Here is a 14,088-nt window from a genome sequence, read left to right on the forward strand (position 1 = left end):
CTTGAATAGCACTTCAGACCTCCTCCTCACTCCAGGAAGTATACCTCTGCAATACAGCTGAGAACGGCATGAGCTTGGTGCCAGATAGCGACAGGCAGGATGATATCCCTCCAAGGCGTGAACCCTCGCAACCACACAGTGTCTGTGAGAGTACCTTGACGAGCTACAAGATAACCAGCGACTACAAGTCATATCTACCTCGACCGCGATAACCCAATCTATAAATCATAGCTATGTTCATTGTTCCTTTTGTACATTAATAAACAATTAAAGTGAAAATGTATGTAAACACGAAAAGTGTGGTTAAAAAAAAATGAAACACCTTCGAGCAACGGCAAGTGTCGATAAATAAGAAGCGGCAACAACTCCAGCCCTGAGACAGTCACGCATGGACCCGCCATATCTCTCAAATGCAAGAGGGAAAAAAAAAAGAAAATGAATGATGATGATGAGAATGAGAATGAGAATGAAGAAGAGTAAGCATCAGTCGATCCACCTGCACCTCGCCAGAACAGAGAGAGAGCGCCCCCCAGGGACGGGGAAAAGGCATGCAAAGATGGATGTAATATAGATAAGTAGTATATTCTAGAATGGGCGCGCAAGATGGGAGAAGTAAATGTATCGTGGAGATGTATCGTATAATGGGTCGATATCGATCTCAATGTTCATATCGATTTAGGCAGCCGGGAAAGGTGCATCCGGCGCGGGGTAGATTTTGATTTTGACTGGTTCGGTTGTTTACGCGGCTGTTTGCATCGGCATCGAGGTCAAAGGTAGTGCCTCCGCCTGCGCAGGCTTCTCGTCCTGGATGAACATGGCATTCTCCATCTTCTGGGTCAACCGAGCACAGAAGGGGTCGACGTATTTCGTCCACATGGTGGCACAGAAATACACCAGGGCGATCCAAAGAGGGATGCTGATGGCGACGACCCACGGCGGGCGGATTGGAATCCACACGGGCTCGTCCTTGCCTTCTTGCTTCTTCTCCGGATCGAAGGGCTGGCCGGTGATGCCGTAAAGCATCCAGCAGAGCACAGTTCGGAGGAGAGTTCCGTGGACAAGGTAGACAGCAAACGACTGGGCTCCGAGCCAGAGAAGAAGGCGGTTAGACAGGAACTCCTTGACGCTGGGAGAGATGTAGATGGCGAAGATGATGAGATCGACGCCGATGGCACTGTACCGCTTGCCGATGTTGACATCCGGAGGGAAGATGTAGTGGGCCAGCTTGTGCATGGCCTCGGACCACTCGCTCCACTCAGGGTGCTCACCAGGATAGCCAGCAATGAAGAGACCAGCGGCGGCCAGGAAGAAGGCGACAACGCGGCGGGGCCACTTCCACTTCTCGATGAATTCTTGGAAGGAAACTTCGTAGGACAAATCGCTGAGGAACATGCCGTAGATACCCTGTAGTTGGAAGGTTTCTGCTCTCGTTAGCTCGGATTACAGTTAAAAATCAAGGAAGCTTACCGGTGTTCTTGGCGTTGTCCTGGTGGAAGTAGAGGGCCATAATCAGGTAGACAAGCATGCGGTAGCGGAAGCGCATGAACATCGTCGCACAGGTCAGAATGTACACCAACATGGAAGTCATCAGTAGCGGCAGCAAAGCCCACTGGTGGTCATCATAGGCCATGTATCCGGTAGTCCAGGTGGTCAGGAAGTTCTTTCCCAGACGAATGACCTCCTTTCCAAACGAATCCTCAAGATCCGGCGCAGCATATCGGCACCACCAGCAGTCTGACCGGTTTGCAACAACAAAAGCACGGCACTGCGCCATTATCCAGGAAATAATCATGGCGATCGTAGCGGGCATAATAAGACGAGGGGGGCGGCGGAAGGCACTCTTGCCGACAGCAGTGAAAGCACCGAGGATGTTTCCATTTCGCTGCAATTTGATGGGTTTCAGAGCGCAGACGTAGCCAGTGAGAAAGGCGAAGATGGTGACACCAATACGGCCTTGCCACGGAATACGGAACACGGGCAGCTGCAGCAGCCTGGGAGAGGCATCTTCTGAATCCCGAGGGGAAAACAGGTCGTAATCCCAGGCTCGGGCAAGATGGGTGAGGACGACAAGGAAGGACGCGATACCTCGAAGACCCTGCAAGCAAAAAGATTTAGCTTCGTATGACCTTGACACGGGTAGTAGAATGAAGGGCAGAGAACACGTACATCAATCCATTTGACACTTTTCCGGGGGTCACCCTTGACGTTGGGATCACCACCGCTCCATGGCAGCACCTCTCGAATTCGAGTATAGAGATATGAAGCTTGGGACATCCTGCACCAAGTCTAACAGAACAAAAACAAGCTCATACAATCCAGGCGAAAAGTCAAAATGCAAAACTAAAGGAGTGTAAAGGGATGATGAGAAAGGAGGAGGAGGGTGACTTTCACGACCGCATGGAATGTCAGAGATTCCCAGAAATGGCCAGACAAGACAAGACAGAGGTGTCAACCAAGGGAAGGGGGGGGAGAAGAGTGGGAAAGAAAGGGACCGGGAGACGGGAAAAAGCGAAGGAGGATTGTTGAAAAGAGAAATGATAGTCCGAATGGGCCTTAGAAGGCTGAATAGTGGAATTATGGGGCGGGAATAGCAGTATGAAGCAGCGGACTGAAGGCTGGAGGCTGGAGCGAGGGGAGGAGTCTGAAGGATTGGGAAAAGAACAAGGCCGAAAAGAATGGATGGAGCAGTACTATGGGGTATGCCGAGAACGAGTGATATCCACTGCGACTCCAACAGAGCAAACAGTTGAACAGATGCTGAACAAGGAGGAAGAAATCTCAAGCATTGGCGCAGGGGGCGAGGATAATAATAATTATACAGGCAGAACCATTTCTTTATTCATTGCGGTGGCGGCCCATGCCGCAGAACGAGGTCACAAATCCACTGACAGTCTGACCCAACAGCATAATCCCCTTTCTCTTTCCCCCTCTTATTGTCCCTGAATCCCGTCATTTCCTCTCTCTGTTCCTGGTCCACACACTGCGAGAAACACCGTCGCTTCCAGTTTTCCCCCCCATCCCACCCATCGAGGTATCGACCAGGATTGGAAAGCCGGTAGAAAGAAACCTTGGAAGGCTTGACTGCTAGCCATTCAGGGGGCAAGGATGCGAGCCAGGGAACCAGTCAGAAGAATTACAACGGCTGCTGCAGAGCCATAGGGCGACGGTTCAGGGACGGTTTTGAGGGGGGGCAAATGGAGCCACAGACCCAGCTAGGGGCCAATTCAGGAAATCCAAGGCGCGGTCGCATGTCTCAGAGTCGCGACGAGCCAGCCAGAGAGCGAGAAGAAGCCAGATGGCGCGATGGTTCTCGAATCACAGACGGACGATCAGATAAAGGGCGCGAAGAAGTTCATCTGTGTCTTTCGTTAGAGGAGATTTAGTGGCTTGGCGCTATCAACGATGGCGCTCACTGGTGTGTTTTGGCAATTTTGCACCACTCAAATCCACAATAGCGACAACACCCCCTCCAGAAAAGCTGACTGCGCTTGATAAGGCCTTTGTGCCGCCAGTCAATGCTGAAACACTATTAAATTATCTACACACATTTCTGAGACTGAACTCCGAGACTCGAGAGAGTCGAGTTATCGAAACAGCGGCCTCCCCCCGACACTGCCTGCGCTCCACGTAACTGACCCTCGAACCCCCAAATTCCCCAGGCTCAGCCCGGAGAATCCAACCCCCCCACCTTCACCGTCTCGTTTGTATCGTCGGAGCGCTTCTCTCAGATGGGAAGGGAGCAGCTGGCCCCGGTGCGGATTGGGCGGTAGCTTCCCCGTGGCCCTTCCGCCAGGTGCCGAGACCCGAAACATTCCAGCAGCTGAGTTCGTATCGCTGTCTGCATCCACCGGCTCTTGTTTCACTGCCGAATGGGGATCGGTGATCTTAGAAACGTGACTCGTGTGGGCATCTGGAGTTTCCGTTTCCTGTGCAAGCCTTTCCAACGCGGCTTGGTCGTGCGCCTCCGCCCATTCCTTCTGCACGGTACGCGCCTTCTCGATCATCTCACCTGCAAACACCTTGGTAAAGCCGTTGATCGTAGTCACCACACTGGCCGGCACAGATTGCGACAGGGCATGGTTGACGATCCGCCGCAGGGTCTCCTTCCGTAACTTCGCCCGCTTAAATAAGTCGTACCGCTCTGATTGCAGCGGATTAAACGCATCCACCAGTAATCTAATCAGCCCCGTCAGCAACACGCCTCGGATAAGACAAGTTAGACAACCAACATATTCCCAAATTGAGAAATTACCCAAAAGGGAAAGTTGGAAGATGAAACTTTGGGAGGAGCTGGATAGGTCATAGAACTCACGCCATATTCTTCCTCTCAGCCTCAGCATCCTCCGCACCTCTCCCGCCCTCCTCCCTCCCCAACAACTCCCCCTCATCATCAAAATCATCATCCTCATCCCCTTCCTCGTTATTGCCCCCTCCTCCACCCGCACCCCCATACCCAACCGTACTCGCCCCAGCACCACGTACACTCCCCCCTCCCCCAGGTCCTTCACTCTCGCGCTCCGCCCGCTCCCTCTCCTTTTCAGCTTTACTCTTCCGCCCGCGTTTCTTCCGGAACACGCCATCGACACTCGCTCCGCCGACACTCCCCGTGAAACTGCCCGTCACGCTCCCGGCGTCGCTTGTCGCGCTGAACCCGCGCAGGTCTGGGTCAACGGGGAAAGAGGTCTGGCGGAGCGGGTGCATCCGTGGTCGTTTTAGGTTCTGCTGCCCGGCGGAGGCGGAGGATATGGACGCGCGTTTGAGCGGGTTTGGGTTCGTGGCGGAGGTGGGTGTTGGAGGCGGTGGTGAGGACATGTTGTCTCGGTGGTTTCGGCCTGGCCGATTATCTAGTTGACCGGCTGTTCGGAGGTTGAGATGGATTCGAGGGTATTGTAGTTGGCTGACGTTAAGGGTGTGTATTGGGGAGTTGGGCAAGTTGCGAATCGAGAGTGAAGTGGATATGAAGCAAAAGTGAGGTCAAGGATATATTCCGCGTGATAAACTGTGTACGGAAGCAAGTTGATGAAAGGCGATGGTAAAGAGTATAAAGTCTATAAAGTCGTGTGTTGCTGGTTTGAACAATCTGGATCGAGCTCAGGCTTCCTTGCGATTAGATAAGGAAGTAGGTTATTCCGGTCCGGTCGATACTTCACTGTCAGAGGCTCTGAGCCTCGCACGCACAAACGTCAAAGAAAGCTTTCCCAATCTTCAACCTGTGGTACCTCTACAAGGCTGAAACTCGTTTCATGCTCATAGGCCTATTTCACCTGGAACGAAACCTTAAATTGACTAACATCGTGATGGACTGCATAACAACCGAAACTAACTACCTATCGCTAGCTCAACGAGAGACGAAAAGAGAGATAACACTAACAAACAACATCATTAACGACTGATTGCGGCAATCTGGTGATTAAGTAAGTCATCATAGATCGAATATGACCTAAATAGGCTCTTCGCCGAGCCGAGGGGCCCCCCCCTTCCAATCGAGGCGTTCGTAGTATCGGAACACCAGGTCATATCCGTCGAGGTCATGTACGATGCGGTCAACCCGCCTGTAACCCTCCACGTTCTCTCCCTTGGGAATGCGACGAGCAGCCTGGCGCTCAATGTAGCGAGCCTCCTTGTTGCTGTCCCAGTCGCCGTCCAAGCCAGGCTTGGCTTCAAACACAGTCACGGTGAAGCGACCAGGCTTGAAGATGTTCACGACTTGCTGGATGATGCCTGCACTAGTCTGTCCGTTCTGCGCGTGCGGTACGTTGGTCTCGAATGACGCGTAGGAGCAGTGAGGCTCCGGGGTTACATGGACAGTAAAGTAGTGGGTGCCTCCAGCAGCGCCGTTAGGTGCAGGTATGACGCCGTTGGCGGAGAATCCGCAGGGAGTAAACAAGTAAGCGTCAATACGCGCCTCAGGGAACCTGTCCTTAGCATAAACGTCGGACAATCCGCAAGACTCGGAAACCACAGTGCCAAGAGCGTGGCCCTCGGTGGTGAGCTCAGCAGGCAAAATTCCACTGCCCTGGCTGGACGGGATATCATCAACTTCAAGGTCAGATCCATTGCTGAACACATCGACATGATCTTCCTTGTGCGCATCGAAGTTCCTGTACCGCTTTTCGGCAACAACAGTGGCATTCTCGAGGTAGAACTGCTGGGCGTTCTCCTCATCCAGGTCTGTCATCAGCACTTCAAGAGTCTCGTCAAAAGACTCGTTATCAGTTCCCATGCCCAGGTCGGAGCGATCCGGCAGCTGGATGAACTTGGTTTCGGTAGTTTCATCGTCCGAGTCCGCGGTCGGGGTCGCAGGAGGTGTGAGCAGAGTGTTGGGCTCGGTGAGGTACAAGTACCAGTGCTCGCCGTTCATCTTGCCAATCATGTAGGCGCTACCGTTCAGGAAGAGCTTGTCCATGGAGCGAACTTCGTCCCTCCAGCTGCGGTGAGGACCGCGCTGACGATCAGGGAAGAGGAAGTTCTTGCGGCTGTAGAACACACGGTACGGAGCAGCTGCGACGGTGATTCCGCGGGACGGAGGAGCAGTGGACTTGGGGAAGCCACCGTGCATAGCGGCGATCTCAAGGATGCGAGGCAGACCGGAGAGCAGAGTGGTAGTGCCGCAGGTTTTGAGGATTAGCTTGTGCGGCCAAACGAACATGCTAGACTCCGAAAGGAGATAGGCGTCCACATCCTCGGAAGAGACAATGGACAGAACCTGGCAGTTGACAATATCCAGCATCTCTTTCCAGATCTCCTCCGAAACAGCCTTTAAGCCTTGGGGGTTGGCCACGCCCAAGTCCTTGGGGGACGCGGCAAACCAGACCTCCAGGAGTTTCTCAGGACCTAAACTGTCAGCGACCGTCTTTCAGCAGTTGTCGAGAAGGAACACACCTTCAAAGGCATTGGTAGAGTCTAAATCCTGGGTTGCCTCATGGTTAATTGTCAAAGACGGAGTCGCAGTGAACGAAGACGGCGACTGCGTGTAATGCTGGGGAATCCCGAGGTTGACCATCTCTTCTTTATAGATGCTTTTTTTTGTTTAACAATTGACGGATAACTTATATCGAAATTTATGCAGAGCTCGTTTCCGCTTGTGATTGTAGACAAGAGAGCCTAGAAGCACTATCTGCGACCCAGACGAACAGGGGGGGTATGCCCGTCTGAGAAGAGAAGGCCCTGTAAAATCGAGATCAAGATTGGCACTCAGCCGGAAAGATGAGGATCAGAAACCCTTGAGGGTGCTAGGGAGGTCGGAAGGAAAGCGAGAGGAGGAAGAAACCTCGAGAAAAGGGAATGGTGACTATATGCGGCGCCTCGTGCTGAAGATACCGATACCGTTCAAAGTATCGGGTCTAGCAGACGAGGATATCTGCTTCAAGGTAGAAATGAGGATAGAAGATCGGTAAAAGACGTCGTTACGTTGACGGCGTTATCGGGGCCTGGAGAGGGAAAGTTAGTCGCGTGTTGAGAGTAGAAGGTGGGACCAGGAAGCAAACCCGGTGAAGGTGCAAGCGACAAGGAATTGACGGCTATAGACAGCGACTTACTTCGCAGGCTTAGAGAGGAATCGCAGTAGGTCCTTTGAGCTCATGGAAGGCAGAAAGAATTTGGGCTTAAAAGAGCACGGAGCGAGACGCCACGGCTGTTGACATCTGCTGAATGTTTGCTTGCTCGAACAAGATTGACGGTGACGGTTCAAGAGTGAGAGAAATCTCAGGTCTAGCAACGACGAGAGATTTTTGCAGAGAGAAAAAGAAAGCAGGTAGACTGTGGGGGTGCACAAACAAGGCAAAGAGGTCGCTGGCGCTGGGATGTGAAGTCTTTTCCTATTTATCGCCGTCGTTGGCAGCTTTTCTGTGGGCCTGAGAAAATTGAGGGCCAGCCGTGGGGCAGAGGTACGGTCGTTCGTATGTCTGTGACTAGTGCTTGTACAAGTGAGGTTGGGCGCTCGCAAGAGGGGTACTCGATCCGACACCGGCTATACAGGTGCTGAATTGATGAGAAGAGGATGGGGGAGACGGATTATATCGGAATAAGATAGAGGAGAAGGAAACATCGACAGGGAAGAGAATCCAGCCTCGACGACTCGATGAGGTGGTGAAGAAAGTTTACCAGGTTTGGGTAGGTATGGTAACTCCGGTACTGTCCGGTACGGTACATCTTACGCTGGTAAGCCTGTCACACGGAAGTATACCAAAAATAGAAGGCGGTCTCCGCCAGGAACAGTGACGTAGTGATATCTCAGCCAGCCCCAGATGATCAGATCAAGCTGATCATCCATCCTCTCCAATCATCCTCCTCAGCTATACAAATCCAGCTTCTCAAGCCCCCAGCTGTCCGTTTCAATCCACCCTACCTTCTCCGCACCGCCCCTGGTAAAGAATCTCGAAACCATCTCGTCTCCTTTCAAGACCCACTGCAACCACCTCACAGCAGCGAGTCCAAATGCCCCTCCATCTGGCTCCCTATACGTTCCAGAATGTCCAACAGGATAGTTTCCAATCCATTTTGAAATCCCTTTCGAGTTCTTGAAGTCGCCCATTCCCTTTTACCGCTTCGTCAGCATACTAGCCCTCAGTCAAACATCACCTACTTACAGCAGGATACGCAACATCCCCCTCTCCACCAAGGAACCAGAAGACAGGCTTCTTGACCTCCCTGATAGCCTCTGGCTCTTCGATTATCATTTCCTCTGGCAGATTCTCCTGCGCGTCGGTAGTATTCCCTAGCAAACCCGAGTTGAAGATACCCAAGAAGCTCACGGCATCATTCGCCCGCTGTGTGTACGCCAATAATCCACCACAGCTCTGGCCTGCGGCTGCGATCTTTGACGCATCGACATCTCGATACTTTCCTTGCTTGTTGGCTGCCTGTTCCTGAATCCAGGATACAGCTTCGTCCATTGCGTCTTGAAAGATCTTCCCTGTGCCATTGGGTGGCCCGAGCGCCAGTACAAGGAAGCCGTGGGATGCGATGTTGGTCAAGAATGGCTCAAATTTGGTTCCATTGTTGTCGCAGCCGCCTTCGGCGAAGACGAGAACTGGGAGAGTATGCTTCGGTGGTAGGTGTGATGTCGGCTTGTAGATTGTGTGTCTCGGGAGACTTGGGTCCGTGAAGTAGGCCTGGCGTACCGATTAGCCCTGCCATCTAGGAGAAATCAGGTAACATGCCGCTGGGAATGGCCCGCTGCCCCCAGATTGAGGTAAGGGATGCGTCACATATACAGCCGCTGCCGTTGCTGCTGCAGACAATGCCATCAGGCATGATAGTATTCTGCTGTAGAACATGTTACTCGCCACCGGTTTCTTGGTTTCCCTGGACTAAAGTCTCGCGCTCTCTGGCAACTTCTCAGGTGCCAGACTCCAAGCAAAGCTTTATAGTCACCGTCACGGAGTTAAGCCACTGTTCCCCACAGCCAAAACCTGGGGTAGTGGGGACACCTTCCCCTGGGGTTGAGGAATGGACAGTGCTATCCAGGTCGAGGGCTGGTCTAGGAAGCACGTCAATACTCCAATCTGAGTGGGGACACGCTGATCTACTTTTCCCCATTCGCCATGACCCAGACTACCAGATATCGACGCGTGCACGGGCTTAGGTGTCAGGCGCAAGAAGTGAACAGTACGGTTCTCTCTACTACATAGCATGAAGAGTGCAAATGCCGAGTGTCTTTATCAGCAACCTCAACTACAAAGAGGTCAGATGGCTCAAGCTCCATTCTTGCCAGTGATAAGTACGATCTAGACACTACTTTACAGCTATACACACCTATTCAGCAGCCTTATACAAATCTTCCCAACATGACCCCCGAAGCCAGATACTCATAAGCCCTAACAATCTCATTCCTACAAAACCCGAACTCCCTCTCGACCGGCAACCGACGCCCCTTTTCCGCAACAGACCGCACAGCCTTCTCCAGAAGCTGCTTCGAGCCAACAGTGATCCCCCTCATCACAGCAGCCTTCTCAAGCGCAAGGCCCGCAACATCCGGCATCTCAGACTGCTCAGCGGCAGACAAGAAGCCAATGACGGAGATATCTCCTCCCATTCTCACGACATTGAGACTCTCCTTGACCGTGCCGGAGCCGCCGTTCTCGAGGAGATAGTCTACGCCTTGGCCATTCGTAAGACGGATGGCTTCTTTCGGCCATTCAGGGTGGGTCTTGTAGTTTATGACATGGTTCGCGCCGAATTGGGATTTGACTTGGGCGAGCTTGGTGTCGCTGGAGGAGGTTATGATTGTCGTTGCGCCGGCGGTTTTGGCGAGGATAAGGCCTGTAGTGGAGACGCCTCCGGTTCCTGATATCTATTACTGGTAAGCCCTATACTCAGAAGTTTATAAACGAGCAAACAAGCTGCAAGCAAGAAGGAAATTTACCAAGACAGAGAACCGTCTGCCCCGGCCTCAAGGCGCACATTTTCGTAAAGTGCATTCCAAACCGTGGACCCCGTACAAACCAGCGTCGACCACTCCGAGAAGCTCCTCCGTAGCAGGAATAGTCACATACTCCCTCGGGACTCCTTTCACGGGTCCGCCCTGGCCGCCAGTCCAGTATCAGCTAACAAGCCTTTCAAGAAGGAACTCTGCCCAGAGATGCCCACACTCGTGGATTGCTGCCGCAGCGATATCAGGTTCCTGCTACGCTTCCAGCTCCACAGTTAGTTCTAGCTTTGTCTCGTCATATACTCTTCCTATCAAGCTCCGCCCACCTAACATCCTCAAGGCACTCTTATAGTTCCTCACTTCGCCCCGCCGATCAATACCGATCGCCAAAGAGTCGGGCTATACAACTCACTACACTGCGAAATATGGTCTAGATGTACCTTCCCTTCCAGCGACTCTCTGACACGATTCCTAGCTGGTTACTTCACCGGCTTCTACCCTCATGTGCCGTTTACTCATGCACCAACATCCAGAGTTGACGAATGCTCGCCAGAGCTTATTCTGGCTATGCTAGCTCTGGGAGCAATGAACCGCTACGAGAGCCGCTCAGCAATCAAGCTATTTTACTCGGCCAAAGCAGTTCTATCATAATACACAGATGCCCTAAATAGTCGCCTACACCCGAACTCAGAACAAACCGCCGCAACAGAAACCCTTTCCAACGAAATACAGTGCCTCCGCTGCCTCAGCTGGTTCTCAACCTGGCAAAAGGACAAAGACCTCCAGAACGGATCCACGATTCTTCGAGGACTTCTCGCCCAAACACTCAGATAGGGCGCTTACATGAGTCTCCGAACTCCACAAATCTAGACTGGAAAGCCGGGGCTCAGCGAGAAACAGAGCGGCGTGCAAAGTTTCTCGCATTCTGCGTATTGAGCTTGCAGAGTATTGCATTCGACTTACCCCCTATACTATGTAGCCACGAGAACAAACTCCAACTACCATGTTCATGCTCCGAGTGGACCGCACCGGATTCCACAACGTGGAGTTTGCTCCGACAGAGCAATCCGCACGAACAGACTAGTCTTGACGATGCATTGAGGAACCTACTTTCTACTGAAGCGGGACCTACAGACGGATACAGGTGCATACCTACGCTGGCAGCAAACTACTTCCTAATGCACGGCCTCATCCAAACGATCAGGTGGGCTCATGTGTCGCCGTCGAAACTACATATCCCATCATCATCATCATTATCCTCATCAACTAACCAATCCCTTTTCCGGTAAGCACCCTACCAGACGGTCTACTCTTCAAATTTGAACAGAGCTAAAACCAACACTCCAGAACTGTCCTCCAAAAATGGACTACATCCTGGCGCACAACAACCGTCTCCACCCTGGAATCCGTAAACCCTAGCGGGCCGCTACCGTTCACATCAAGTGCGCTCCTCGCTTCCGCTTATATATACAACAGTGATCCGGATGGTTCGTTGACGTTGACTAGTGAGTTTCTCTAGCATAGATACTTCACAAGCTTTTTTCACTGATAACTGGCTCTAAAAATCTGAACGCAATCTTCTATCTTGGACTCGGAGTACGATCCGTGAAGCGCGATTATCGGTTCAGAGATTTGAGACACCTGGGTCCCCTTCTGAGCTGGATCTCGGAGTTGAAAAGGGAGATGGAGTCTGGAGATGGATTTACGCCGCCATCCCTCCGTGTCCTCGCGACTCAATCCGTCGAGATCTGGGCGCGGATCATGCACGGTAACTCGCCGTGGGAGTTGGTGAAGCTCGTGGTCATGTACTCGGGGAGTATAACTCTACCACTGCACCGAGATAAAGATCGAACAAACAAACTAGGCCATGAAACCTGGATTGGATTAAGTAGCGTATCATCATAATCTAAGTAAAAAGTAAAAGTAAACTTCAAAGCCCCTGATCCCCACCCCGCCAATGCTGAATGCCCCATGCGGAGAAACAAATGGATCACCTCTTACCCTTCCAGAATAGCACTAACAACACCCCCATCCCCAACGTCGGCCACCCTCTCCGCTAAAAACCGGCCTATCTTCCCCTCCAACCTCGCCCTCAGCTCCTCCCCAACCATCCCAGCCCCATGCCCATTCGTAAGCACCGCCTTCCCCTCCTTCAGACTCCCCAACACCCCCAGCAAAACCTGCAGGACCTTCTCCGCCTCCGGGCGTCTCGCACTATCATCCGCAAGTCCATCCTTCAGCAGCTCGCCGTAAGTTGATAAATTAGGCAGGATCAGCACACGGACGGCTTCGGAGCCGCCGACGGCGTGGAGGCCTATGATTGCGCCGTAGTGGGCGCCAAAGGGCTTGGAGGGGTCGAGGAGGGTTTTCAGGCAGGAGCGCGCGAGGCGCGGTTTCAGGGTGTGTGAGGAGTGGGAGTATTTTGTGGAGATGAGGCCGAGGAGGGAGGCGGAGAGGTCGCGGAGGGCGAATTGCGTTGTTGTGTCGGTTGTTGTGCCGAGTTGGCGGCCTGTGAGGCAGGTGAGGATTGGGGGGACGAGGGAGGCGATCTTTTTATTCAAGGTTAGTTGACGAGCGAAAGAAAGAGGGGCTGTGGGTGGTGACATACGTAAGGGTCGACGTAAAGAGATTTGTTCTGCACCAGGGCTTCCGCCATGTGCATGACTTGTGTTAAGACGAAGATGTCCTTCAAGCCGTGCGTGACCTTCTCGGAGATGAACTGGACGAAATATGGCACTAGCTGGTGCAGGCCTGGATCCTCGCGGAGACTCGCATATGCTGATGTGCGATATTTCTCGCTCGACTCGTCCAGGAAGGCATTGCAGACTTTCTCGAAGTAGAGCTGCAGCTCCTTCGACAGCACATGTTTGACCAATGGTTTGACGGCGACATTCCCGCTGCCGCTCATAGCCGCCAGCGTCGCGTTTGCGTTTGGCCCTTTAGACATTAATTCGAGATTCCGCGAGTCGGCCGCGGTCGGGTTCTGAGGTATAGACGGCTGCACACCTTCAACGGCAAGCCAGTGTGCTAGACAGGAACCCCGTTAGCCGATCTCCTCTACAAAGCCCAAGAGGTATACAAACCAGTAAAGTTAATCTCCCTCGGCACCTTCGGCAACGGCGCATTTATTAGCTTCTCGAAATCCACCTCCTCATCCTCAACGTAGAAAAGCGGCTGCCCAGGGCCCAGGCTCGCTTCGCCAAACTTCAACGGCCTCGTCGACTCATATCCATATAGAGGCTCAACGTCCAGTACGCGCAACGCCTGTGCGATGTCCTGTGTCGTGAGGAGGGTGCGGCGGCTGTGGCGCATGAACTTCAGGGCTTCTTCGAGGACTTGCGCGATGCGGTATTCGACGTCGCGGGCGAGGTTCTCGGTTACGTCGTTGTTGAGGTTGACGATACCGACGGATTCGGCGACGTCGCGGATATTGTCGGGGTTCCAGACGGACATTTTGGAGCGGTTTGGGGAGAGATGTGAGGGTTGAGGTGTTCGTTGTTTGGAGAGTTAAGGTCGTGTGAGTGGTTGGTGTTGCTGGACGAGAATGTTGTCGGCCGATCAGATTGGGGGATGGGTCCAATCACGGAGGGCAAGGGGCATCTCGAAGGAGCGTAGATTCGGTGTAAATTAAGGATTGGTGAGGATCTCAAGTGAAGGGTACGTAGATGAAAGCTTGGATTGAATGCGGTGTTGGAGCTGGAAAGGCGGAGCGGCTC

General features: G+C 52.8%; 8 protein-coding genes across 8 annotated transcripts; 3 read left to right on the forward strand and 5 right to left on the reverse strand.

Annotated features, from left to right (window-relative positions):
- Window positions 1-569: 569 nt before the first annotated feature.
- Window positions 570-2,434, reverse strand: BJY04DRAFT_100356 (acyltransferase family protein). The gene is made up of 3 exons (XM_073707920.1): window positions 2,167-2,434; window positions 1,468-2,095; window positions 570-1,421 (listed from the first exon to the last, which is right to left on the reverse strand). Exons 1-3 carry the CDS (start codon window positions 2,272-2,274, stop codon window positions 739-741), a joined length of 1,419 nt encoding a protein of 472 aa, XP_073576112.1. The 5' UTR covers window positions 2,275-2,434; the 3' UTR covers window positions 570-738.
- A 1,150-nt stretch (window positions 2,435-3,584) lies between these two features.
- BJY04DRAFT_213831 (transcription initiation factor TFIID subunit 11 family protein) lies at window positions 3,585-4,812 on the reverse strand (the record flags this gene model as incomplete). The annotated part of the gene is made up of 2 exons (XM_073715043.1): window positions 3,585-4,176; window positions 4,313-4,812. The coding sequence occupies 2 exons, from the start codon at window positions 4,810-4,812 to the stop codon at window positions 3,585-3,587; spliced, it is 1,092 nt and encodes a 363-aa protein (XP_073576113.1).
- A 628-nt stretch (window positions 4,813-5,440) lies between these two features.
- On the reverse strand, window positions 5,441-7,003 carry BJY04DRAFT_213832 (adenosylmethionine decarboxylase SPE2; the record flags this gene model as incomplete). The annotated part of the gene is made up of 2 exons (XM_073715044.1): window positions 5,441-6,834; window positions 6,883-7,003. The coding sequence occupies 2 exons, from the start codon at window positions 7,001-7,003 to the stop codon at window positions 5,441-5,443; spliced, it is 1,515 nt and encodes a 504-aa protein (XP_073576114.1).
- Window positions 7,004-8,540: 1,537 nt separating this feature from the next.
- On the reverse strand, window positions 8,541-9,026 carry BJY04DRAFT_100383 (uncharacterized protein). Its single transcript, XM_073707921.1, has one exon. The coding sequence runs from the start codon at window positions 8,892-8,894 to the stop codon at window positions 8,577-8,579; it is 318 nt and encodes a 105-aa protein (XP_073576115.1). The 5' UTR covers window positions 8,895-9,026; the 3' UTR covers window positions 8,541-8,576.
- A 1,413-nt stretch (window positions 9,027-10,439) lies between these two features.
- BJY04DRAFT_100400 (uncharacterized protein) lies at window positions 10,440-11,076 on the forward strand. The gene is made up of 2 exons (XM_073707922.1): window positions 10,440-10,646; window positions 10,713-11,076. The coding sequence occupies exons 1-2, from the start codon at window positions 10,583-10,585 to the stop codon at window positions 11,021-11,023; spliced, it is 375 nt and encodes a 124-aa protein (XP_073576116.1). The 5' UTR covers window positions 10,440-10,582; the 3' UTR covers window positions 11,024-11,076.
- A 362-nt stretch (window positions 11,077-11,438) lies between these two features.
- BJY04DRAFT_100402 (uncharacterized protein) lies at window positions 11,439-11,973 on the forward strand. Its single transcript, XM_073707923.1, has 2 exons — window positions 11,439-11,657; window positions 11,720-11,973. The coding sequence occupies exons 1-2, from the start codon at window positions 11,551-11,553 to the stop codon at window positions 11,889-11,891; spliced, it is 279 nt and encodes a 92-aa protein (XP_073576117.1). The 5' UTR covers window positions 11,439-11,550; the 3' UTR covers window positions 11,892-11,973.
- On the forward strand, window positions 11,854-12,323 carry BJY04DRAFT_100422 (uncharacterized protein). Its single transcript, XM_073707924.1, has 2 exons — window positions 11,854-11,877; window positions 11,934-12,323. The coding sequence occupies exon 2, from the start codon at window positions 12,056-12,058 to the stop codon at window positions 12,275-12,277; it is 222 nt and encodes a 73-aa protein (XP_073576118.1). The 5' UTR covers window positions 11,854-11,877; window positions 11,934-12,055; the 3' UTR covers window positions 12,278-12,323.
- On the reverse strand, window positions 12,244-14,051 carry BJY04DRAFT_178840 (TATA-binding protein-associated factor TAF6). Its single transcript, XM_073709803.1, has 3 exons — window positions 13,456-14,051; window positions 12,981-13,399; window positions 12,244-12,921 (listed from the first exon to the last, which is right to left on the reverse strand). Exons 1-3 carry the CDS (start codon window positions 13,823-13,825, stop codon window positions 12,370-12,372), a joined length of 1,341 nt encoding a protein of 446 aa, XP_073576119.1. The 5' UTR covers window positions 13,826-14,051; the 3' UTR covers window positions 12,244-12,369.
- Window positions 14,052-14,088: the final 37 nt, after the last annotated feature.

Source organism: Aspergillus karnatakaensis, assembly GCF_047715665.1.
Source record: "Aspergillus karnatakaensis strain CBS 102800 unplaced genomic scaffold BJY04scaffold_4, whole genome shotgun sequence".
Lineage (NCBI taxonomy): Eukaryota > Fungi > Ascomycota > Eurotiomycetes > Eurotiales > Aspergillaceae > Aspergillus > Aspergillus karnatakaensis.